Here is a 26,307-nt window from a genome sequence, read left to right on the forward strand (position 1 = left end):
ATGATTTCTGCTCCTGAAATGGCCTCTGGAGGGACCCCTGAGTGCCCAGCTCTTCCCCTCCCCCGCTGGCTGGGGGCGCAGTCTGTGGCGCCTGCGCACCTGCACTGGGAGTCTTCCCAGGTAGCCCAAGCACCCGCGTGAGCAACAGCGGAGGCTGCCAGCCAGCCACTCCACCATCCTCCTCGGGTCTGTAAAACTCATAGAATTTATTGCATTTTTTTAGACATTTTTTTTAATTGAGATGAAATTCACGTAATATAACATCAGCCCGTGTGAAGTATACGCTTCAGTGGCCCGCAGTGCTCCACAAGCACCACGTCTGTGTAGCCCCACGATACTCACATCACCTCCAGAGGCCACAGTTGCTCCTGTCCCCTCCCCCTCAGCCTCTTCCCTGGACCTCCGCAGTTGCTTTCACATGGCCCCGGCTGGGGGACGACCCTGACTGTCCTCCTCCTGTGGGATAAAACCCACTCCTGCAGGGGCGCCTGGGTGGCTCAGTCGTTAAGTGTCTGCCTTCGGCTCAGGGCGTGATTCTGGCGTTATGGGATCGAGCCCCACATCAGGCTCCTCTGCTGGGAGCCTGCTTCTTCTTCTCCCACTCCCCCTGCTTGTGTTCCCTGTCTCTCTGGCTGTCTCTCTCTCTGTCAAATAAATAAATAAAATCTTAAAAAAAAAAAAAAAAATCCTGCAGCATGGCCCTCCCAGCCCTTCCCAACCCAGTCTGGTTCTCCAGATCTCATCACCCAATCCTCTCCCTTGTGTGCGCCAGGCTGCAGCCAGGCCCACTTCCCACCATTCCCCAAATACGGTTTTCCTCTTGCCCCAGATGCCTCTCCACCTCCTTGGCCCAGCAAACTCCAACTCGTTTCTCAAGAGTCAACTTGGAGCAGAATTGGTGGTTGTGCTTATCCCCGGGGGAGAGTCTGTAACCCTCTTGTAGCACTTTGTCTCCTGTGCTCACCATGCCCCCCACCCCCACGAGCTCCTGGACACAGAGCACAGAGCACTGTCAGTGGATGTTCGTTGAGTGAATGAGTGATCCAGTGAGTTAACAAACGGCACTCTCACACTCAGACTCCCCTGCTTCCTCTCGCTAGCTTCTGTGATGTGTCACATTGTCATTTATACGTGCTCCTATCTCTCCAGAAGGGGTTTGGGGTTTGCTTGGGTCGCTGTGAATGGCATCACCCCACACCTAGCCTCCCAGCTTCAGCACCTAACTCATGCAGGCTCGTTGAGAGATGGGATTTTGGAACCTCTTGAGTGAATGGCGTGCTGAAATGAGCCACTATTGGATAACACACATTTAGCAGTGCTTTTCATGGACATAGCAGAAATCACACAATGGCCTGTGTCCCTGAGAGAGACACCGAGACCCCTAAGAGGAGTGTAGTGTGACTCTTCCTTCATTCACGGAATGGCTCACTGTGATTGTTACGACAGCAGCAATGGTAACAGAAGACACGGTTGTTCAGGCCTCACCTGGTTGCAGAGACACATAGCAGCTGTGATCCTTGCTGGCGGTCCACTGAGTCACCCCTTACACTTTACATGACTCGATGTCTCGTGTGTTGGAGGAATCAATTCCCTGTGAGCCCCCACATTCCTCAGTTAGCCAGTGGAAATCCAGGCGTTACAACCTGGTGTTCAAGGCTCTCCGTAATCAGGATCTAAGCAGTTTTTCTGACTCACCTCCCTCAACCTCTGTCTCTCTGCCTGATAAACTCCTGTTCACCCTTCAAAACCCAAATCAAACATCACAGAACTTTCCGAAGTCTTAGTGAATGCCCCATAGCAGACTTAGTCCACCTCTCCCTGGGCTCCTGTGCCCCCACATCTGCAGATATCACAGACAGAGAATTCTAATAATCTCCAGGCGTGTCTGATTCCCCCACTCAAGCGAGAAGTCCTTAAGGGAAGGGATTCTGGACTGTGTTTTTTCTTGGAGCAAACGCTTCCCAAGGGAATGAGGAGGTATCTGTGTGGGTCTGTAACGCTGGGCAGAGCAGGAAGGGAGGGAGAGAACTCAAGAGAGGAGAGCTCTTTGGATTCAAATCTGCGGGTTTCCAGAATCCTAGGGGTTCACAGAAATCTGTTGGGACCCATGAGCTATTTTCCTAATTTTGAAAATTGTAAAGAACAGGCAGCATGAGATAAAATCTGTGGGGTTGGTTGTCGGATTTTGCTTTTCAATATAGTGTATTCAATTCGATTTGGCAATACCAGTTACGTGGCGTGGCGTTGGTCTGGAATGCTGGTGGACAGGAATCCAGGGTCTTTTGTTTGTGAAAAGGGGGACATGTGTGACCGTTACCGTGAGCAGGGGTCCTGCAAAATGCACCTGGATGATTGAAGCAGGTCTTTATAACCGGCACTCATTCCTGTCTGTCCCTATGCTGTATCAGATGTTAAATATTTTCACTCTCACCTCTTCTCATTATGTCATAAGTAGATTGTTTTCCTGTCCTAGGCAGGGTTTTCAAAGGTGGAATGCCTGTGGGTAGGATCGATGTGGTGGTTAATCTGTGTCAGTATGCACACATGGGGACCTGGACTTGGAGGCTCGCTTCACCTCCATGCCCAGAACCATCACTTAGAAAGTCCTCGGCTTCCTGGCCTTCCATGCAGACCATCACACCCATCACAATTATCATCTTGTGTAAGCCAGTGGCAGGGCCAAGGAACCCAGGGGTGAGGGGCCTGCAGAGCCCAATGGGGATCCAGCCATTCTGAGTCCACATTCCAGAACTTTCCTCTTCCCACCTGGCTTCCTGACATGACTGAGCCTGTCTCTCTCCTCTCTGCCTTGGGGGAGTAGACTTTTTTTTTTTTCAGATTTACTTTTTTTAGAGCAGTTTTAGGTTCGTTGCAAAATTGAGGGGAAGGCACAGATTTCCCATATAGCCCCTGCTCCCCTACACTTGCATAGCATTCCCCATATCAGCGTCCCCACCAAAGCGCTACATTTGCCGCAGTTGATGAACCCACAATGACTTACCATCGTCACCCAAAGCCCATAGTGTACCTCAGGGTCCCTGAGTTTGGACAAATGCCCAGTGACAGGTATCCACCACTGCAGTATCGTGGGGCAGTTCCATTGTCCTAAAAATCCTCCGTCCTCTGCCTGTTCATCCCCCCTCCCCAAACCCCTGGCAACCACTGATCTTTGATGGGGTCTCCGTAGTTTTGCCTTTTCCAGAATGTTGTAGAGTTGGAATCATATAGTGGGCTTTTTTCACTTAGTAATATGCATTTAAAGTTCCACCTTTAAATGTCTTTTCATGGCTTCATAGCTCATTTCTTTTTAGCACGGAATAATATTCCGTTATATATATATATATATATATATATATACACACCAGTTTCTTTATCCATTCACCTACTGAAGGACAATTTAGTTGCCAGGTGAGCAAAGCTGCTGTAAACTAACATCCGGGCACAGGTTTTTGTGTGGACCAGAGTTTTCAGGAGCACATCTTCAGTGACTCTAGAGACCCCACCTCAGAGGTGGCTCTGGCCCTGCAGCATAGCTTCCTTGGAGAAAGATCACTGGGTTTGTGCATAAGCAGCCACTGTGTAAGAATTCCCTAGTCACTCATCCTGGAGCCCTTGGATGGAAGCCTGCAGCCCCCCAGGCAAGATCTGAGCCGAGAACAATCAGGGATTTCCCACTTCTTATTTGAAAGACACCAGCAATGGCTGCCAGCACTTGCTTCCCCAAGAACTATTGTGTTTATTTGTCTAAGATTATACCCTGCCTGCCTCCAAGAAGGCTGCGGCTTCTCAAGACACCATGTGAAATGAGGCAATTAGGATCTCACAGAACGAGCCCCTCCAGATCCCCAGGGACGGGCCCCGATTATCCCAGGCCTCGTTTGGCTGCTTGGAGCATTCTGTTCCGGCAGCACAAGGGAAACACGGTTTACATTGTTTTTGCTTTCTGATCAGGAAAACCACACAAATCCTTCTCGCGGGCTAGATTCCTTCCCTTCCCTGCCTTTCTGTTTTGCTCCCCCACTCACAGATGAAACCTGTCTAGGAGATTCTAGGTAGACTTGTCAGCCACAGTTGTCCATAAAGGGAGGAAGTGTCTTCTCACGTTTAAATTCTGACCCTTGCCACAAGGGGCTTGTTTGCTGGGCCCTGTGACGTCACCTTCTGGTGTTCTCATTTCTGGCCAGGGGTGGTTTACCTTGGGAAATACCAAGCAGTGGTTCCCCATACTTCTCTAGTATTATCTCTGTGTGATGGTTAAATTATACTCTACTTTCCTATGAAATTATTTGGCCATGCCAAAACCCAACATCCGCTTTTGTGCTGTTTAATTTATTTTACTTGAACTTATCATTTGACATTCTAACTATTTTGCTTATTCATCTAACATTCTGTCTGTCTCCCCCCTACCAGGGTAATTCCATGAGAGCAAGGACATTGTTATTCATGGCACACAGTAGGGCCTCCATGCTGCATGCACGGACATTGTCACTGTGGCTAGACACTGTGCTAAGTGAATCACATGCATCCTTTCATCCAGCGCTCTAATGACCGGATCAGCTGGGCTCTGTTATCAGCCGCGTATCACAGATGAGGAAACAGGTTCCAGAAGACAAACTTGCTCTCTAGCCCCAGGGCCCAGAGCCTATACAGGCAGAGCTGGTGTGTTAAGTCAGGATTTCTGACTCCCACAGCTGGGTCCTTTACCATTACAATCTGAGAAATACATAAAATTCCATATATTCTGAACGCAGTATTGCTTTCCAACAGATTTATGTTCGTAACAACAGCACGTACCTACATTTGAGATACAATGTGCCTGTTTCTGCAGATATAACATGTTTTCCGTCCACAGGCTATACTTGTGGTCAGGGAAGGGTCTCACTCGTCACAGTGTCCCCGTAGCCTGGCATGCACCTGGCACACATGGGCTCTCTCTGTTGAATGAAGTAGGCGGGCATAATGAGAAAAAAAAAATCAGAGTAATTCTCAAACCCCCACCATGGTCTTTGTCCATAGATCGGCAGCCGTTGACCCAGAGGAATGTTGTCTTTTCAAAGGAAATTTTTTTTTTTAATTGTGTAAAACACCTAAAGAAAAGCACACAAATATTAAGTGTACCCATTGGTGAATTTGCACAAAGGGAATACGTCCTTGTAGACGGTACCCAGATTAAGAGAGTGTGACCACCACCCCCCCCAGACCCTCCAGACTGTGGTGACCGCCATTCTTTCTCTCTCTATGAATCCGACCTCTCTAGGTCCCTCATGTAAGTATAATCATAGAATATTTGTATTTTGGGACTGGTTTATTTCACTAAATATGACGCTTTCAAGGTTCGTGCAGGTTCCTAGCGTATGTTGGAGTTTCCTTCCTTTTTCTGGCTGAATAATACTCCACATATGTATATATCACATTTTGTGTTTTTGTTCACCCACTGATGGACACTCGGGGTTGCTTCTGCCCCCTGGCAGCTGTGAATCATCCTCCATGAACATTTGTGTACAAATCTGCATCCGAGTCCCTACTTTCACCACTTTGAGGTGTATACCCAGAAGTGGACTTGCCCGGTCATATAGTAATTCTGTGTTTAGTTTTCTGAGGCACCTCCATACTGTTTTCCACAACGGCTGCAACATTGTCTGCTCCCACCAGCAATGCACAAGGTTCCAGTTTCTCTATACCCTCCACCAACACTTGTTACATTCTGGGTTGTGGTGTTTATTTTGGTAGTGGCCATCCTGGTGTGTGTGAGGTGTTGAAAGTATCTGTTTTAAAAGCCGTCCTGTTAGGTGTGTAGCAATCATGTGGTGGTTTTAATTTGTGCTGGGAAGAATGAATTTGTAATGAGTTTGTCTGGATGTCTGCCTTGAATACGGGTTGTTACAGTCTAGGTTGTTGTAGGTGATGCTAGATCGCCCTTGGTGTGATTCCTAATTACTGTGATGGTGCTGGTACACGGTAGGTGTTCAGTATATGCCTGTTGAGCTTTATGAAGTTACCGGTGAGAGTGACAGCTGGGTACTGGCTTCCAGAGGAGAGAGCATAAAGACATCCTTGGACCGTGGATGGGATGACCTGCTGCAGCCCCATGCCGGCAGGGATGCCAGGATATGTCTTCCTTTGCAAGAAATGACCTGTTCCCTTCCCAAGTCCTTATGCCAGCATCTGATCACAACTGCAGTCCGACGTCCTGAGGAATAGAAGAGATGGCACAGCCTGAAAGAGCTGCTTGCCGTAACTGCCCTGTGGCCACGCAGGAGCCTTGAAACGACATTATCCCCTAAGTGGCATATGAAAGACCAGCCTTGAAGCTCTGACCAAATATGGCCATGTCCCCGTGCATGTCATTCGTGCATGGCGGCACCTTCTGGAAATAACGAATCGGCACAGACTCAGCATTGTGGGACCTGCACTGGTCTCGGGCAGGCCTGTGCCCACATGTCATTTGCAAGCGTCGTCCGCAGCCACTTTGGTCTTGCAGCGTGTTGATGCCAGCAGCGAGCCGTACATTTCTACTGTGTGCCATTTTTCTTTGTAATTAGAGATTTTTTCCTCAGTTCACTTGTTCATTGTGCTGATGGACACACAGTTCAGGTGGCTTTGGCAGATTTCTGAGTAGGCTCTGGGCTTGTCTGTCCAGTGCCCTAGCCTGGTTTCCAGGATAGGAAAGCCTAGTGGTGCTGTACGCTTTGTATCCCCAAGGGCCTCTTCCTTCCCGTTTCTCCTTTCTCCCTGTCTTCCTCCCCCTTCTGCAGACGAGGGGCTGCTCCGAGCCATTCATCAATGCCAGCCTTATTGTTACCATCATTACAGGGCTTCACAGGAATTACGAGAGTTGGGTAAGTCTTGGCTGCACTGCCTCTTTGCGACGTTGCCGCTCCGTGGCTCATTGATTTAGCTGTAAAATGGGAAGAAAACGCTATACGCCGTAGGGTGTTCCTGTGAAGCTTAGCTGGGCTCAGAAAGTCCTGCCCATGTTCAGGCTTCATGAAAACAGCTCCCTCCGTCCCTCAAGTTGTCATGGAGGGTAGACAGTTTCCATCCGTGACGGTACAGGCCTGGCCAGCAGTAGATTGGCATCTGCCCAGGGCTTCCCTGAGCTCAGAGAAGAAGTGTTGAATCCTATGGGAGAGGCACAAGTCTCTGAAGGGCAAGGTGCGTGTCCCGAGGCTGGGCGATGAGGGAACAATTGCAAGGGCATTCTTGGAGCATAGAGCGTGGGGAGCAATTCTGAAACTTGGGTCCTCTTGCCACTGATGATGCTCAGCCATCCTGGGGTCTAGCTCAGGGGCCTCTGGAAGAAGGCCATGGCAAGCGGACCCTATCTCGGGGAGCCCAGGTGTCCCATGTCAGCTCTGCCCCTCTCAGCTGGGTGACCCTGGAGAATTACCACACTTCTCTGGGCCCATCTCCTGTGCATGTGGGACCAAAACATCATTCTCAGTCTTTTCCTCTCTCCTCCATTCCTCCCTCCCTCCCTCCCTTCTGCTGGTATTTTCTAGAAGACTTGTTGATGTGTCCCCAGCTTTCTTCCCCCTGTCAGAGGTTCTTTGAAGGAGGCTTCAGTCACGCTGACTCATTGTCATTATTTTGGGAACAAGAGCGAGATGTGGGTCGCCCCATGTAGGGTCCTGACGTTTCACTTGGGGTCATCTCCAGCAGGCTGATGTCCTTAGTGGATATGGGTAGTTCTGGGAGAAAACCCCACGTCTCCTGGCTTCTGGGTCATTTGCTTTCATTTAGGGATAGGTCCAAGGGGTTTCTCCCAAAATACATCCTCCGGGAAATTTCTGAAGAACTTGGCTAATTGATGTGCCCACAGAATTTAGGGGTAGGGCTAAGGCCAGTCCTTAGAGAGGACATTGCTGGAGAACATCTCGGTAAAACCCAGCCCTGGTGGATATGATAAATAGCAAATTCGCCTACTCACCTCCCCATCCACTGAAATCACCTTAGAAAGAAAAAGAGGAAAACATTCCACTCACTTGCACCCACCCATCCACCTAGCCATTCATCCAGTATATATTTACACCCTGGAATGGTTTCGAAGTAGCAATTGGCAAGCTATGGCCCCAGGCCACACCTGGCCCTGGCCTGTTTTTGTTGATAAAGCTTTTTTTTAAGATTTGTATTATTTATTTGAGGGTGGGGGAGAGAGAACGCACAAGCATGGGGAGCTGCAGAGGGAGCGGGAGAAGCAGGCTCCCTGCTCAGCAGGAGCTCGATCTCCCAATGCGGGGCTCGATCCCAGGACCGTGAGATCATGACCTGAGCTGAAGGCAGATGTTTAACTGACTGAGCGACCCAGGTGCCCTCAATAAAGTTTTATTGGAATGTAGCCACAATTATTCGTATACTATCTGTGGCTGCCTTCACATCGTAACAGCACTGTTGAATTCTTATGGCAGAAACCATGTGACTCACAAAGCCTACAAAATGTACGATATGGCCCTTTACAGAAAATGTTTGCTAACCTTTGGATTAGATCAAAGGGCTAGAGTTGCAGTTCTGACTTCGTTTACAAGTGGGTGCATGACTTTAGAGCAAGTAATTTCTCTTCTCTGGGCCTCATTTTTCTTAGCTGTATAGTGGGATCCCTGTGGCACCAATCTCACGGGTTGTTCTGAGGAGTCAGTGGGGAAATGTCTGTCAGCAGTTGACCCACATAGGAGGCACATATGGTCCGTGATCAGGTCACTTCTCTGGACGTGGACTAATGTGGCACGTTGAAAAGCAGGATCCCTCAGCGCACGGGGAGGTACCAGGGATGACGTGTACCCAGCTTATGAAGACACAGAGGCAGGTGCCCCTGTTGCCAGGCTGTCCCAGGCCAAAGTTTTGCCCCAGCTGAATTACACCATCAACTAGAGTATGTTCTTAAAGACCTAAAAATTCACTGTCTGATCCCTGCTGGTCTCTTTATATCTGGAACACCAGACGGGTACAGCGAGGCCTGCATGACATTGGTGTGTGATCTGAGTTAAATTACTACCAGTATTAAAGAAACTACAGTTGCCATTCCCAGCCTTCCCCTCAGAGCTCTAGAGCTCTGATCTTGAGCAAACGTGCCCTTTCCTCTTGCAAAAGCATCTGTGCCGAGCACGGGGAGCACACTGGACAGGCAGGGGAGCAGGACTGGCCCTTTCTGCCTCCGTAGCCGCAAAGTTGCTGTTTTGCTGCCACTTCCTCTGTGGGCTCTGAGTCTAGTTTTGAGAAGGATGCTGTCTGTCCTGGGGGGCTCAGAAGTCCCATCTGTGGTAGATGTGCTCCACCTTTTGAGAAAAATTGAGCTCTGTCGCTGGCCTGATTCTGTCCTCCAAACTCAGGAATCCTTGTTCTTTCCAAGGCATAACTACCTGTGACAGAGGCTCTATGAAGGAGCTTGTTGTCATGTAAAACTTGCCTGTGATTCCTTGCGAACTGTGCCTCTGGGGCTTTAATACAAGCATTTGACCCTGTGGCCACCCAGGAATCCCACTCCTGGGTATTTACCCAAGTACTTTTGTCTCTGCTCTGCCCACCCCAAATATGTACAAAAGTGTTCACAGCAGCTTTATACACAGTAGCCCAAACTGGAAACAATCAAAGATCCGTAGACGTCCATGGTACATAGGAAGGAACGCTGCTTTGCAATTAAGAAGGAGCCCCAAACGTATGCATCTGCAGCTCGCTGAACGGAAGGAGCCAGACACAGCCTGTCTACTGTGTGATTCCATTTGTAACAAGTTCAAGAACTGACCTACAGTGACAGATGCCAGACAGAGACACCTCCAGGTAGCGCAGACGGGAAAGGCACTGGGGAGCCTGCCGGAGGGCTGGAGGCGCCCTGTTATCTTGACCTGGGTGGTGGTTGTGCAGGGCTGAGCCTGCCCCAGAATACATCCTGCTGAACACGCAAAACCTGTGCACTTCCACATTTAATGCACTTGACTGTTTGTAATGTCTGCCTTAACTTTAAAAAAAAAAAAAGGAAGAAAGAGGAGAGAGAGAAAATTCAAGAGTCTGAGAAGGTTGGGCAGTGGAGGGCTGTGCCCTGGTCTGGGTCCCATCTCAGGCCCCCTCAGGAATCCTTGAATTTCCCCACTCATCCCACAACTTCCTGTTCGCAGACCGGGGTCCCCCCACTTGGGGCTCCCTGTACTTTCCATTCTCTCTGCTGGGAGTGCCCGGCACTCCCGTCCCCACCTGAAGACCCAGCTCAAAGGTCACTCTGAGAAGCCTTCCCCAGCGTTTCCGCCCCGCCCCCTGTCCTTTGTACCTTACACCTCTCAATTACAGTGCTTATCATGTTGTGTTGTTGTTACCCGTCTACACCTCTCCCCCGCCTCCCATCAGGAGGCCCACTCTGGCACACCCTGGCCATCTTGGGGCTCCCAGGCCAGTGTCCGGCAGAGTGGGCAGGCAACGTGGTACAGAGGATATGGATTTGATCCGGTCAACGATGTGGCCTTTCTGCTGACCAGCTGTGACCTGGGACCACCATTTAGTCGCTCCCAGCCTCCCCTTCTTTCTCCACCTCCCCTCTCGATGGGAGTCCCAGCAGTGCCCCTTTCCCAGGGGCCTTGTGGAGAATAAGCAAGATGGTGCCTGTGACTGCCTGAGGGCCTGGCATCTGGGATTTGCTCGACTTTTGTTGCTCCCTAAAAATATTTCCTGACTTGGTGCGTGGAAATATGCTAACGAGCGGCACAGCCCTCAAGAGTCCTGAGGAGCTCCTCGGATGGCAGAAGTGCCCAGTGGCACGGGAGCACCACGCCCCGGGCACTCCGATTTCCATCCCACAGTGGTGACTGAGGTTGGAGAGTCCGAACATGGAAATATCAGTTCTTCCTCTGTCATTAAACCTCTTGAGCCATTTGTCCATAAAAGGGGGCAGCTGCCATGGCTGGACTCATGATTAATGAGCCAGAACATGCCTCCTGACTGTCTCCACGGAGTGCAGTCCGTGGAGAACAGCCTTGGCCTGCCCTGGCTGGCCCTGCCCTCATGGCCCAGCCTCCAGGCACTGCTCTGCCAAGATCTGGGCCACAGGAGAAGGGGCCCCGGCTCTGGTGCCAGGTGGCCCCTCCCGGGCCCCCAAGATGGGCTGGGCGTGGAGGGCTTGGTTGAGATGAAGCAAGAGGGAGTGGTGAGTGCGTCTGGGGAAGGCAGTATCTAACAGATGGGGTCCTGCTTGACCTTGGTCTTCCAGAGCTGGCTGATCACCCCTGCACTCAAGGCCGACTCCAAGCCAGAGCACCCCTCTCTGTCGTATCTCTTTGGAGTCATCTGTGGGTGAGGGAGGAACCTGGAGAGGTTTGCACAAAGCCCCTCCTTCCTTCTTGTTGAGGCTTGAAAATAATCACCTTGGTATAATGAGCTCCTGCTTAGTACCTGGCACCGTGTTGGGAGTTTAACTTGCTGAGCTCAAATGGTGAACCCTCACTGCATCGTGCCTCTGCCTGCAGCCCCCTCCTGGCTGCCTTCTGGAGCCGCCCTGTGTAGTTACGCTAGCAAGTTCTCACAGGTGCTGAGCATAGGATGCGCCCTTTGTTACTTTCCACGGCACCCTTAAGATAGGTATACTGTTTCCTTTTTTATTGCGGTGTAATTCATATACCATAAAACTCCCCATAGAGGTCATGTGGAAACTCATGGTTAACTTTTCCCAGGTGGCTGCACCATTCCATGTTCCTGCCAGCATGGCTGAGGGTTCTAATTTCCCTGTATCTTCTCCAACACTTGTGATTCCCTTTTTAAAAATAGCCATCCTAATGGGTGTGAATACTGTCTCACTTTTGCAGGGGAGAGAATGGAGGCTCAGAGAGGCCAAGTGACTCGCCTAAGGCCACACAGCCAGCAAGCGGTAGAGCCTGGATTTGACTCTAAAACTTGTGATTTTTCAAAAAATATTTTATCGAAGCATAACATACATGCAGAGAAGTGTACGTATTGTGCCCTGCTGGGTGCATTTTAACAGTGTGCTGCCACCACCCCGAATTAAGACCTGGAACAGTACAGAAACCGCCTCTGGCGCCTTTATAGCACTGTCCCCATTTGGAGGTAACCAGTAGTATAGCAACTCATCCCAGTTTTCCCAGAATGTTCCTGGTTTTAGTGCTGATCATCCAGTGTCACAAGAAACCCCCTCAGGCTCAGGCAAACCAGACAGCTGGTCACCCCCAGTAACCAGTGCGCTGACCTCTCACAGCATGCGGGGGATTTTGCCGACTTCTGGACTTGAGATAAATGCAAGTATGCACTCTGTGCTTCTGTGTCTAGTTTCTTTTTCCTCAACGTTAGGTTCATATAATTCATTTGCGTGTCCGTGTAGCCGTAGATCATTCTTTCTCGTTCCGTAGTGTTTCACGGGGTGAATACACCACACTTTCTTCATCCATTCTTCCGTTGATGGACATTTGGGTAGTTTCCAGTCTGTTCCGGTCCGGGGCTGCAGAGTGCTTAGGCAACATGTGTGTACAGGTCTTTGTGGGAACATATGTCCACATTTGTTCGTAGGAACGGGACAGCTGGTTGCAGGGGATACGTGTGTCCAGTTCTTGCAGATACGAATGCACAGTTTTCCAAAGTGGAAGGAGCATTCTAGCTGCTCTGTCTGTATGCCAACGCTTGTCACTGTCTTTCCCATCTGAGCTGTTCTGCTGGAGGATGGTGTGGTGGTGTCACCCTGCGGTCATCCCCCTGATTTTTAACTCACTAGCTGTTATAGACAAAGGCCAGGACATGTGCCCAAGGTCTCGGTTCTCCTTCCACCTCTGTCCTAAATAGCTGTGTGTGGTTGGTCAAGGCTCAGAACCTCCATCTGGTCTGTCTCGGGGGTGATGGTAATATCTGCCTCCCAGGAGGGCTGGAGGTGGAAAGGGCCATACAGAGGTGGGAAGTGGGCACGGGGAGCATGCGGGGTTGCTCCCAGCCTGCAAGGTCCTGACACTAGGGCAGAGGGAGGGATGTCTGCCACCCATGCCTGCTGCCAGCCACTCGGGGCTTCAGTGCGAGCCAGGGCTGGTCCCTCCATCCGCGTTCCCTTCTAGACTCCCTTGGTCAGTTGCGCAGCTGTCAAAGGTGCCCAGGGGCACAGGTGAACAGTGCCATGCCCTGAGAACACAAATTTCTGTCCATGAGCATCCCCCATTTTCCTGGGTAATCTGACTCCTCCCTGTCTCCAAAGCTCCATGATTGTAGGGCCGTGTCCCTTGCCTTCACTGCTGTGTCCCCAGACGCTGGTCTTGGGTTGTACATGTGAGGGGTCCGTGTGTTGAATGACCTCATGAATTCAGTCCCGAGGGGACCGTTGCCCTAGCCACATTCCTTGTGCTCAGTGGCCCACAGGAGGCTACTGCACCAGACCGTGCAGACACAGAGCATCTCCGTCGTCACAGAAGGTTCTGTCGGACAGGGCTGTGCTAGAGTTGCTTAGGCTGTGCAGAACTTGATTATTAAGTTCCCTACAACCAAGGAAAGAAGACTAAACCAAATACCATAAAACACAAGAAGGGTGTATTTTTCTCATGAGAGACTTTCTTGTTCAAATCCAAGTTACTCTTTCTTTACACATAGTTCTAACAAGTTTGGTGTTCTGGCTTCACAGGCTGCAGCAGAAGAGCACTAATCTTGTGAGGTAGGGTGTAGGGGAAGGTCCATTGGCAGCAATAAGAAGTAGCCATTTGGCATTGGGAGAAAGGTTGGAGAAGCCATTCAAACAGACACAGCATCTCCAGGTCAGGGGCCAGTAAGGGGAGCGGCAGACAGCTGTGTGCCCGAGAGCATCGCTGGGCTGCAGCACGGCTCACCAGTGGGTGGCGGCAGTACCGGTGGCCCTGGGGCAACCAGAAAAGCTGAAATTATGTTGGGTATCTTTGGTTTATGGAAACAAGGGGAGGGGAGTGTGAAAGGCATTTGAGGAGATTTGCTCCGGGACTGGGGCCCAGACTGACCCATGTAGCAGCAAATTGTTACCGCCGCTTTGCTTCTGCGGTACAACTTTCCCTTTGTGGGATTAAAGGGAACATCAAAATATTTTGACAGGCCTTTCCCAGATGAGCCCGTGTGGGTTTCTGCCCTCGAGGCCGGGGGGAGCCGTAGGTGGCCTGGGGACCTGCGGGGCTGGGTGGCAGGAGGCAGGCAGATTCCAGGACCCCGGCCGTGCCAGGTTCTGGTCCTGGCACCCTCACGTTCTGGCTCCTCTGTGCGTAGCGCACGTTTGCCGTGTGCGTGCCCACAGGTACACACGCCGAGGTTTGGATCCGGCTGGACGAGTTGGCAGAACCTGAGACCGAGGTCACAGTCCTGGCAGTTGTGAGATGGAATCCTGGGTCTGTGACACGTCCTCCCCTCTCGGCACCTCAGTTGTGTCTGTAGCGTGTGGATCGACAGGGATAAATCCAGCCCCTTGCCGGTGTGTGCGGTGTGGTAATATGAGATCATACCTATGAAGTCCTCAGCATGGTGCTGGCCACACAGGCACGGCTCCAGAAATGTTGACCAGGGGCACTTGTGTCTGTCTGTGTGGGAGGAGCTTCACGAGACTTGTGTTTGCAGAGCCTGTGTCCTTCCTCGTCACTGAAAAACCGTGTCACAGACTCTTCACCATACCCCAAAGGTGGAAACCACCCAAAGGTCCTTCAGCTGATGAATGACTAAACCAAATGTGGCAGATCTATTCAGTGGAACACTACTCAGCTATAAAAAGGGGCGAAGTACTGATAGATGGTTCCGTGTGGAGGAACCCCCGAAACATGACACGAAAAGAGCCAGGGAGAAAGGCTACGTGCTGTATAATTCTGTAGAGGTGAAATGTCCACACAGGCAAATCCGTGGTCAGCAGCCCTGTGGGGGAGAGGTGATAGGGAGTGACCACTTCACGGGGATGAGGTCACCTTGTGGAGCGCTGAAAATGTCTTAGAACTAAATTGAGGTGAAGTTGCACAACATTGTGAGTGCGCGAAATGTCACTGAGTTGTACGTCTGAAAATGGCCGGCGTTTCACTGTGTATCACGTGCATTTCATCTCCGTTTTCTAACAGGCAGCAGGGGAAGGTGAGTGGGGACCCTCTCCTCCAGTCGGAGCCCTTCTGTGGTACCACCACGGAGGGAGTGTTGCCATTGTTATGATTATTGTCCTTGTTGACTATCCAGAAGGGCTGGAAGGGACTTCCCTGACCTCTGACCTGCTGTCTCTCTTTTGAGGCCAGGCTGTGTGTGGAGGGGGCGAGTGGCAGGAGTGAACCCTTCTTCATTGCAGGTGGGTGGTGCCCCGTGGAGTCGGACTGTGCAGAACAGGTCCCCCGACACGGTGACTCCAGCAGCTTCCACGCAGGCAGAGAGGGGACCTGTCTGTGTCGTGGCTCACCCGGCAGGGTACCGGGGAGGCACCTACCCCCACCCCGTGACAAACAGCCTGCTGTTCTCAGAAGCCCAGGTTCCCAGGGGGGCAAGGTTCCCCAGCCTCCCATGTCCACTGGCCTGGGGAGTGAGCTCATGGAGGGTGTTTCCAGACCAGCTTCTCCTCTTGGGGTCCGGGAGCGTCTTCCCTGCTCCCCTTCCCGGGAGTGGTGCCGGGCACCTTCCCAACTTGTACCTTGAGTCAGCCTGGAGCCTTATCTTGGGGGTCACAGACATCATGATTCACATTGGCTTTTAGAGAAATCCCCATGGAAACCAGTAGGCAGGTTTGGGTGGGAGGGAGCTGGCTCCCTGGAAAGCAGGGGGATGTGAAGCCTGGGGGCCTCCAGGGGGGTGCTGCCTTTGGTCACCCTACTCCCTGCCCGTTCTGACATGGGAAGTCTGACAAGGTGCCCAGTTTGGAATGGCAGCTCTGAGGGCCTTTAGGGGTCCCTTGGGGGCCTGATGAAGCCCCTCCAGGCTCTGCTGTCTTGAGTCTAGGCATTGAGGGGACACCAGAGAAGAAGCTCATCTCAGAAACAGAAGCAGAAGTAGTGTGTTCTCTTCCTGGTCTGGTAGAGACCCAAGACCCCCCCAGACTAGCCCCTCATCAATCCTCAGAGCAAAAGGACAAAGGCACCCCGACCTGTTCCTCACCTGCCATTGGGAAAGTAGCATCCCTAGGAGCCCATACCCTGGGTTGCAGACTCCTGGGACCCGGCCCCGGGCGCTACAGTCACCTCATGGGCAGTTGGTGGCCAGGGTGGTCCCTCTGAACTTACCTGGGCCGGAGCATGGCTTCTAGCAGGACCCAGCCAGACTTGGGGCCCAGGATGAAGGCCCCCCCCCAGCCTTAGCCAGGGCTCCCCAGGTCTCTTAATATCTCTTTAATGAGAGCAATTTGGCAATGACGTAAAATATGCTCCTGCCCTTTGTCCCAGTAATTCCATTTCTGGGAATCTGGCCTAAGGAAATAATCCTAAATATAGGGTAGAAAAACATGTTTCACAAGGATGTTCATTGTGGAGTTGTTTATAGTAGCGTAAAATGAAACAACCACACTGTCCATGGTCGGGGGGGGGGAGCCGTGATAAAATAAAGAGCAGCCAAATGTTTTATAGCCACTAAATGATAGTTCTGGAAATTATTGTCCAGAATATAGGAGGCACGTGTGATGTAACATTATAATAAAAAAAAAGAAAGAAAGAAAAAGGCAAGTTACAAAATCAATATGTACCGTATGACTCAGGCTCTGTAAAAAAAAGTCATGTATAAAAAATCCTCAGGAAGGTGATATACCAAAGTGCTAATGAGTGGTCTTGACGTGATTTTATCTGAAAGGTTGCCTCCCGTTCATCATCTTCCAGATTATCTATAATATTGACGCATTGCCTTCCTTAGTCAGGTTTGAGTTATAATTTACATTCAGGAAAATTCACCCTTTGAGCATGCAGATTTGTGAGTCTTGACAAAGGTATACAGTCAAGTAGCTACCACCGTGATGGGGATGCAGAACATTTCCATCACCCCAGAAAGTTCCCCATGCCTGTTGGTAACGGTCCCCTCCTGCTCCCCAGCCGCTGGTGACCGCTGGTCTGAGTTCAGGCCCTGTAGCTGTGCTCATCCTGGAATGTCACGTGGGCGGGAATCATGCAGTGTGCCTCGCCTTGCTTCTACGTGTAGAAATAACCGTCTCTGAAATGTACCTCGCAGAGCTGGATTTCCTAGCTTCCCTCCAGTGGAGGAGCGTTTCATTTTTCCTTTTCATCTGACTCAGCCTTTACCCCACGGAGGAATCTCGTCCGCTGTCCCTCTGATCATCATGTTCAGAGTACCAGGGAATTATCAGTTATCTGTGAAACCGTCCCAGCCGCGTGAAAGTACCGAGGACGAAGGAGTCCGTGGGCAGCACTGGCTCACACCTGAATCCAAAGAGCAGCATTCGGCGGCTTTCAGTCCCGATCCGTCCTCTCTCCCTTGCAAGCCTCCTGGACTCCCGTCTAGGCTCTGTCCGGGAAGACGACCCTGGTAACAACGTGGCAGCAGTTATTTCTCTTAATGAACATTTTATTTTAGGACAGTGTGAGGACGTACAGAAAAGTGACAGAGTTTCCATGTACCCCAAACCCGCTACCCTGGTGGTTAGCATCTCACAGAAACATGATACCTTTGTCACAACCAGAGAACCAACATTGAGAGGCTGTTATTAAAGCCCATGCTTTCTTCAGTTTCCTTTGTTTTTAGCTAATGTCTTTTCTGTGTCCTGGGACCCCACTGGGGATCCCACAGTGCATGGGTGGTCGGTCTCTGTAGATACAGGCCTCTCATAGTGGGGACAGTCGCTCAGACTTTCCTGGGTTTTGATGGGTATCGGTCAGGTGTTTTGAGGAACGTCCCTCAGTTGGAGTTTATCTGATGTTTTTCTCACGGTTACACTAGAATTATGGGTCTGGGGGAGGAGGACCCCAGAGGTAAAGTTTATGGTTTCTCACAGTACTTCCTTTTATTGAGCTTTTTGGAATGTTCCAGGTGCTGTGCTAAGCCCTTGACAGACTGGATCTCCTTTAAGGCTTCTTCGAATAATCCTGTCTATTAAATTTTCATTTTACTATTGGATGAAATAGGTTCAGAAAGGTACAGTAACTTGCATAACGTCACACAGTAAGAGACTCAAACACAGGTCCTGTCAATTCTACAAATTTTGCTTTTACCCCGTATTGCTTCCAACAGTGGGAAAGCAGTACATCTGCTATTAAAAACCAGTACGTATTTATTTATACCCAACCTTTCCCCAAAAAGCCTGTGTTGCAACTTCTAATCAAGGCCACATTGAGGGAGCTGAAGCAGGGTCGTGAGAAAGGCAGACACAGGCTGTGAGCAAGCCCCGCCTCCTGGAAATAGCACATGTCAGGAGCCGTCATCTCCTGGAGTGAGCCGCCACGGGCTTGGTGCGGCACCACAGTGCAGAGCCTCGTCCCGTCTCCGGGGTCCTGAGGAGGCTGGTGGGAAGCAGAAGCCTCGAGGCCTCAAGGTGTGCTTCTAGAGAAAGCCTGGCCATTTGCTTGGTCTGAATAATCAAATACTAACAATTTTCGGAATGGGCCTTTCTTTCTTTATATGGTGTGGTGTGGTCTGGCAGTTTCCACATGGGCTGGTGGCCACGTCGTAGCCCATGTTTTCTGACCTCTGGGTGTATGGAGGGGTCAGTGGGCTGGACTTTGGAGGCCGATCGGATCTTGAAGAGGGAGAGAGGTGGGTGAGGGCCATGCAGAAAGGTGTTTGGCACATCAGGTACCCAGGTACCATTGCTTCTTAAAGGAGATTTTTTTTTTTAATTTATTAATTAATTTTTAATTTTTAAATTTAATTTTTTTAAAGATTTTATTTATTTATTTGACAGAGAGACAGCCAGTGAGAGAGGGAACACAAGCAGGGGGAGTGGGAGAGGAAGAAGCAGGCTCCTAGCGGAGGAATGCCAGATCACGCCCTGAGCCAAAGGCAGACGCTTAACGACTGCGCCACCCAGACGCCCCTAAATTTAATTTTTAAAAGAATCACAAAAACCATCTTCCCAAGGATGTTATGTGTAGTGATTATAAGTAGTACATGGATGAACACTTTTCCATTTAGGAAAATATTCCTTCATTTATTGAGAAAATAACGATCAGCTTCTAAATGCCAGGGTCTGTTTGGGCACTTGGAACAGAACAGGTGGAAATTCTTGGTCCTGTGGTGTCGGAACACTAGCAGGGGAGACAGACAGTCAGTGGCACACGACAAATATTTGAACGTGGGTTCAGAAAATAAATGTGTAACCCATCCTCCAGACCCCTGGTTTCACCGAAATTCTCAGGACAAGATGTGCTGTGGGAGCTGAGTCACAGGCAGCAGAATGTGGAGAACGTAATAGTGCACGGGCTGCCGGCATAGGGTGAAGGGTGAGGGGAGCCCACACATTTGCCTCTGGGAGGTACTGGTGTAACCGTCTTGGTCAGACACAGCGGCTACGGGGATTGGTGCCGGTGAGAAGGGCGGGATGAACTTGGCTGCCGCCCCATCCCTGCCCCCCACCACCCCCGGGTCCCAGCAGCGTTGTTGCACCGCCCGGACTGTTCAGGAGCTTCCAGGCTGTTCCTGCTTCTGCCCCCTCCTCCTGAGGCTGTTTCCCCTGCAGCACTGCTCCAGGAGCCCTGGCAGGGCCCACGGGTCCCTCTGGGAGTGGCTGCCCCTCTCTCCAAGGCATTTCTTACCTGAGCCTTCCTCCCTTTGGCCTTCTGCTCCTCCCCGAACATGCCCAGCAGGTTCCCACCCCTGGGCCTTGGCACAGGCAGGGACTCAGGGACGGACGTTGCCTCCACCTCTCCGGGCGTCGCAGCTCTTAGCCCCGTGAGCTCCTACTTGGAATCTTGGTGCAGCGCTTGCTGTTTATTTGCCTATTTTGTTTGTTTGTTGTCTCTTTGCACGACTGGGCTCCCGTCTTCTCCACTGCTGTATCCCCAGCATCTGGCATGTGGGCCTGTGACGTAATAGGCGCCTAATAAATACATAAAATGAATGAATGAGTGAATGAACAAATTGATTGATCAATCTCTCTTACTTCCTGAGCCTGTGGCCGATCGTATCAGGAAAATTTGAGGCACCTCATGCCCTCGACCCTCTCCACCTCCACCATCACCACCTCTGTATCTCAACTTTGGCAGACGGAAATGGACATTTAAAACCTCACAGAGGTCCAAAACCTGACACTAAAATGATCTTGTCAGGCCATGGATTGTAGATCTCACCCCTTCTTGCTTGCAGCTCAGCGGAGTGGCTGGGGTGCTGATCCCTGAGTCATCAGCTCAGTTCAGCCCTGGCCAGCCTCCTTCCCAGCTGGCCGACCACGGGCAAGTCACTGGACATCTCAGCTCCCCCATCTGTGCAGTGGGATGGCCCTGGTGCCTGCCCCGTGGAACCGTTGTGTGGAGGGAAGGAGAGAGCGCTTGCCACCTACCTACGGAGTGCTTGGCACCTGTCAGGGCTTGGGAGATGTTAGCTGTTAGATTCTGCCTTTTCGGCTATGTTACACTTGCCTCTGAATTCTGGTCGAGTGTGGCTTCCTGGGGTCAGAGTGACAAGGACCCTGCTGGGACCTGGTGACCAGTACATTCCCCGGGCTCCTGCTGCCTTCTCTCCAGGACAGGGGAGCTCACTCAGCAATGAGTGGCTATGAATTTTCTCTCTCCCCACCCTCACCCCAGCATTGACCAATGATAGCTATTACTGTTCTTTCTTTCCACACAAATTGTTGAGCCCTCACCACATGCCAGGCACTGGGGAGAGAGGGCAAGGACCAGGACAGACATGGGCCTGACCTCCCCATGCTGCAGCCTGGCAAGGAGGCAGACATCAGCAGATGACACATAATATAAGTCCATAATAATTAAATACGGTGTGGGGAGTACCGAGGGTCCAGGGAGGGATGTGACCAGGTGGGTCATAGGGTCTGGAGGGTAGCAGGGTCCCCCAAAGTCCCTGTGGAGCTGAGGCCTGGACAGTAGAAGAAGAGAGGCCAGATATCAGGCCACAACCTTTCTAGGACAAGGGGCAGGTTGAATTTGCAATGCCATCGGCAGGTAGACTGTTAGGGTGTGCAGATGAAGAAAAGAAAGCAGGTGGGGCTCGAGGAAGGAGCAGGACCAGACCTGTGGGCCTGGTGAGGGTGGACAGGAGTGTGGGTTTCGTGCTTGCGCCACTGGGAGCTGTGGAAGGACACTGAGCAGGGAAAAGGGGATTGAGTGTGCCGATGCGGAATGTGGCCCTGGGTGCTCGATGGGGAGCGCACATCTGTGGAGGGAGACAAGACAGGGAAACCAGTGGGGGTCTGTGACTGCTTTCTGGGCAGGAGAAGGTGGTGGCTTGGCCACAGTGAGGGCCGGAGAGATCCAGACTCTGCTCTGTGCTGGGCCCCACGGATGCCTAGAGGAACAATGCACAGGCTTTGCCCTCAAGGTGCCCCCAGTCTGGTCCTGACTCTGCACCCCCAAACATGTGGGCAGGTTTCCACCATGACCCGTTTCCACCAGCTGGGCTGCTGCCAGCCAGGAAAGATGGAATTCCTTTGGTTCCCAGAGTTGCCCAGTGTCTGTACCAGTCTGCTTGTTGCCAGGGTGGGGATGTTTTCCGGAACTTTCTTGTGAGGCATGGATATTGTGCCTGATCTTGTAACCAATGTGTGTCCTTTTTTTTTCTCTTTTTTCTTTTTTTTTTTGCTGCAGCCAACTGGGTACATGGAAAACTCAGTCTCCTACAGCGCTATTGAAGACGTTCAGCTGCTGTCCTGGGAGAACGCCCCGAAGTACTGTTTACAGCTCACAATTCCTGGGGGAACGGTCTTACTGCAGGTAGGAGAAACAAACATGAACAAGCAGTTTCTTCTGCCCTGCCCCCCATGCCCTTACCCTCCTCTTTTCCCTCAGAGGAAGGCAGCTAACCAATCACCAGGAGGAAAGGCGGTTTAGCTTAGGGTGCTCTTTTCTCCAACGTAAGAAAGGTAAGGACTGCAGCCCTCTGAGGGAAAGGAAGAGGGAATGTGCCCCAGCTGAGCTCCCACTGCATGTCTGCTGCAGCCCCGGAGCTTTCTATCTTAGGGTTCTTTTTCTCATAACAAACCTGAGAAAATAGGAATTCTGATCTCCATTTTACAGATGAGGAAACTGAGGCACAAAGCCCTGTTGTTAGGCCTTAAAAGGCTATAGAAAAGCAAGTAAGCAATGGATGCCACCTTTTGCTGTACTTCAAGTGAGGAGGAGGTTCTTGTTGGTCTAAGTCCTGAGACTCTGATGGAAATATGAGCTGTCTCCTTGGGAAAGGGTGCTGTTGGTTGGAAATGATGCACATGTTCAAACTCTCTGAAGCAAAAAGATAATTTGATGCTGTAACTGTCTTAAGGTAATTGGGAAGTCTAAGAGAGGCCTTCAGGCATAGCTTGATCCAGGAGTCAAGTGATACTAATATTCAGTGCCTCTCTGTCTCTCCATCTCCTGGCTCTGCTTCTGTTTGTTGGCTTCATTGTCAGGGAAATTCTCTCCATACATGGGAAAGATGGACATCTGTCCTTTCGAAAATGTGAGAGCCCACTTTCCTTCTAGTATCTTCCTATAAAATCTCATAGAAGATTCTAATTGGTCTGCTGTAGTTCCAGACATCCCAGGGAATGCCCTACCCTACGTTACATACCCACCCTTGACCGTAGGCAGTTGTGTACTCTGATAGTCCTACTAAGACCTTATGGCTGGGGAGAGGTGGGTCCACCAAGAAACGAATTGTGGCAGAAAAAATTGCTGTAGTACATACGTGTGACATGTTCTTTATCATTCAGGCAGAGCCATCCCAATTTCCAGCAGGGACCCCAAGTCAGAGACTCCTCATTAGAGAGAATGCACGCTCTCTGTTGGGAGAACAGGCCTTCCCTGTAGAAAAGTTTCTTTCTAACCGTCACTCCAGGGAAATCTGCCCTGAGCCCAAAGAGATGCTTCCCTAAAACATGTTTTCGAAGTGGCCACTAGATTGTGTAACAGCATTCAAGCCAAGAGGCACACAGTTCAGCCTCTGAGGAATGCAGGGCTCAACAAGCTGACTGTAACAGCTGATTCTTTAGAAAACTCCTGTTCTCTACTGTCATCTTTTGGAGAACACCAAAACCGTGCCTGCCTGTGTGTTTTCTTCCTGACTCTGGCACCCTCCACACCGGCCATCTTTCTTTCTTTCACGTGCTCTCATCTCTTCCCTCCTCGCCTCCAGCCAGCAGAGTTCACCTGTCTGTCCTCTGGCCCCTGTGGGCTGGGGTCTGAGCAGCAGTGGAAGATTCAGGGGGGCAATAATGGGGTTTTGTGGAGAAGTTGAGCCGGTCTGTCCCCTGTGGTGGGGAGGAAGGCAAATAAGCCCCTCAGCCCCATCCTTGAAGAGGGATAGCTCTGGGGAGCAGAGCTATAAACATGGGGCTGCAGAAACAGCGGCTAAAATAGAGGCATATCCTGGAGAAGTAGGAGCCCGGAGCAGGGAGTGACTCACTCAGCCTAGGGGTTCCAGAGAAGCCTCCCCAGGGACGGTGACATTACAGCTGGGTGTAGAGGGGTGAGTAGGAGTGTGCCAGGATGGGGGGCACATACTCCGGGCAGAGGGAAGACGGGTGCAAAACATGAATGTAGGAGGGGGGGAGGCAGATTCAGGGCCCCGTGGATGTGTCCAGAGCTGTTAGGTCACAGCCAGATTGTACGGGTCTTGTTGGCTGAGTGAAGAAGCCAAGCCTGTATCCTGAGGGCCGTAGGGAGCCATTGAAAGCTCTTAAGTGGTAAAGGGGACAAAGGAGGGAGCCGTCTAGTTGCAGGGCAGAGAGGGCTGAATATGGGAGTGTCAGAGGGAGGCGGGGGTGGGGGGAAACCTTGAAATAGTCCAGCTGGAGGAGGGAGGGCCCTGAGCCCCCATCTCTTTGAGTGTGTAGCAGTTGTTGCTTCGTCAGCAGGAGGGCCTCATTGCTTCTGGGACCAGAGGGGGCAGCGTACCCCCAAGGAAGACCGAACAGCAGTGAGGCTGGGAGGGATGTGGGTTGCTGGGCAGTGGAATGTCCCTTTAACCCAGGCCGTGGGGACCGAACAGCAGTGAGGCTGGGAGGGATGTGAGTTGCTGGGCAGTGGAATGTCCCTTTAACCCAGGCCGTGGCTGCGGGCCGGCTGTGATGACTCGCCTGGCTGGGGCTGCATCCGGCGGTGGCCTCACGGCAGAGCTCCCCCTGCCGAGCTGACAGGCGGGTCTGCTCCAGCATCGCCCTTGCTCACTTGCTTGCTGCCCCCACCCCCGGCGCTGTGGACAGAGGCTGGAGCAGCAGGGCAGGACTCGGAGCTAGGACGGGGAAGAAGACCCAGCCCTCCCCCCATTACTCGGGGAGCCCAGGTGGGTGCAGCACCCCCTCCCGCCTCAGTCTCTCTTTCCGCCACTTCCATCTGCTTCTACCTTATTTCCTTCTCGTCATCACCCTCCTCCCCCCCCCGCCCCGCCGTGATTTGTGGTGGCGTGTGGCCGTCTTTTACATAAATGGCTTCCGAGTCATCTTGGAGGTGGGCTTTGGGCTGGGAGGCCCGTGTGATTGTGAGGTGGCTGGGGGGCACCTGGAGCCCCACGCTGGTGTTCTGAGGTGCCAGGCACGGCACGTCTCACGTGCCCTTGTGACAGTCAGCAGGTTGCGTTGCTTTGGGTTTGTCCTGGTTCTTATGACAGGACCCAGAGTGGTGGTGTGATGGAGCAGTCCTCCCTGCTGTGGGTGGAAGACGGGCCGAGAAGCCCCCAGGGTGCCCGGGGGACAAGGCCGACAGGACAAGCTCTGTCTGGGTGCTCCTGGTCGGCAGAGGGTGAACATGCCTTGAGTCGTGCTGTCCGGCAGCTGCCACTGGCCACACAGGGTTGTCTGCGTTGTAACGTATTGCATCAAATGAAGAGTGCAAATCCGCGGGCCACTGGCCACATTTCCAGGGCTCAGGAGCCACATGGACCTAGTGGTTGCTTATTGGACAGCCCAGAGGAAGAACGCTGCCATCATCACAGAAAGTTCTGCCGGACGGGGCTGGACCCTAGCACTTTTCATTCTGACCCCCTGCTCCAGGCACTGCTTCCCTGCCGGAGGAAGTAGTCATGTAGTGCTGGAGGGTCTGCAGTCTTCCATCATCGCTGAAGAGGGTCCTGTCCTGCTGCACGTGTGCGGCTGTTCACTACCTAGGAATCCTGTTGGGCTTGCAGGGGTCCCCACCCTCACCTGCCCGTCTCTCACTCCGGAGTCTCTGCCAGGTTCTCCGTATCCATGGGAATCTGTTTCCTCCGCTCTCTCTCTCTCTCTCTCCCCCCCTCCCTCCCATCCCTCTCTCCCCTTCTTTCTCTCCCTCTGTCCCTCTCCCTCTCTGCTCTCCCCATCTCTCTCTCCCCCCATTCTCTCTCTCTCCCTCCTTTTCTCTCTCTCTCTTCTTCTCTCTCTGTCTCCTCTCTCTCTCTGTCCCTCTCTCTCCCCGTTCCCCCTCTCTCTCCCCATCTCTCCCCCCCCCTCTCTCTGGCTCTCCCTCTCCCCCTTCTCTCTCTCTTCCTCACTCTTTCCCTCCCCCCATCCCTGTCTTTCTCCTTCTCTCTTCCTCTCTCTCCATCTCTCCCTCTCTCTCTGTCTCTCTCTCTTCCTCCTTCTCTCCCCTATCCCTCTCTTTCTCCTCTCTCCCTCTCTCCATCTCTCCCTCTCTCTCCGTCTCTCCCTCTCTCTCTCTGTCTCTCTCCCTTGCTGTGTTTTGCTCTGTTTCTCTTGCAGTTTCTTTTTCTCTGAGGTCTTTCTCCAGGCCTCTCTCTACCCCGAGCCCTTCTCTCTGCGCCTCTCAACTTAACTCCCTCTGTGTCTCCTCCTCCCTCTGTTCCTCCCTCTCCAACCTCTGTCCCTCTCCCAGGGACCTCCTTACAAAGCTGCTTTGTTAGAATTTGAATCGGTGCCTCACTCAGACCCCTGGGAGCTGACCTATCCGGGTTCAGGGAAGGTTAAGAGCCGCTCTTAGGCCAACGTGCCTTCTCCCAGCTCAGAGACACCGAGCACTCTGCCAGCAGGTCGAGTCGCCGGACAAAGGCGCCAGCCTCCCAGCCTGGTCCAATTGGTGTGTTTCTGGATGCTTTGTGTTTTTCAGCGTGAGCTCCCTAATGCCATGTTATTAGAATCCCTGGGTGCAGAAAGGACCTATTTATCTTCTTTCCCCCCTTAACGCCCTTTGTGCTAGTGTTTCATTGTGAGGAGGTAACTACATAAGAACATAAACGGTGCAATGAAAGCATCCCAGGGGGCCCCTTGCCGGCCCATGGTCGGGGTGGCCAGCATTAAAGGGCCCCGTGGCGCTGGTCATCTGGGGATTTCTGCCTCGCGGTTGGGTG

At 51.9% G+C, this 26,307-nt stretch overlaps 1 protein-coding gene across 1 annotated transcript in view; it reads left to right on the forward strand.

Moving 5' to 3' along the window:
* The window catches only part of LOC103662091 (c-Maf inducing protein), a 231,979-nt gene that overhangs the window by 119,777 nt on the left and 85,895 nt on the right, over positions 1–26,307 (forward strand). Inside the window, exon 2 of the mRNA XM_040633648.1 lies at positions 21,639–21,764. Within this exon, the coding sequence (XP_040489582.1) occupies positions 21,639–21,764 (126 nt within the window). The remainder of the gene's footprint in view (positions 1–21,638; positions 21,765–26,307) is intronic.

Source organism: Ursus maritimus, unplaced genomic scaffold (assembly GCF_017311325.1).
Source record: "Ursus maritimus isolate PB19 unplaced genomic scaffold, ASM1731132v1 scaffold_19, whole genome shotgun sequence".
Classification (NCBI taxonomy): domain Eukaryota; kingdom Metazoa; phylum Chordata; class Mammalia; order Carnivora; family Ursidae; genus Ursus; species Ursus maritimus.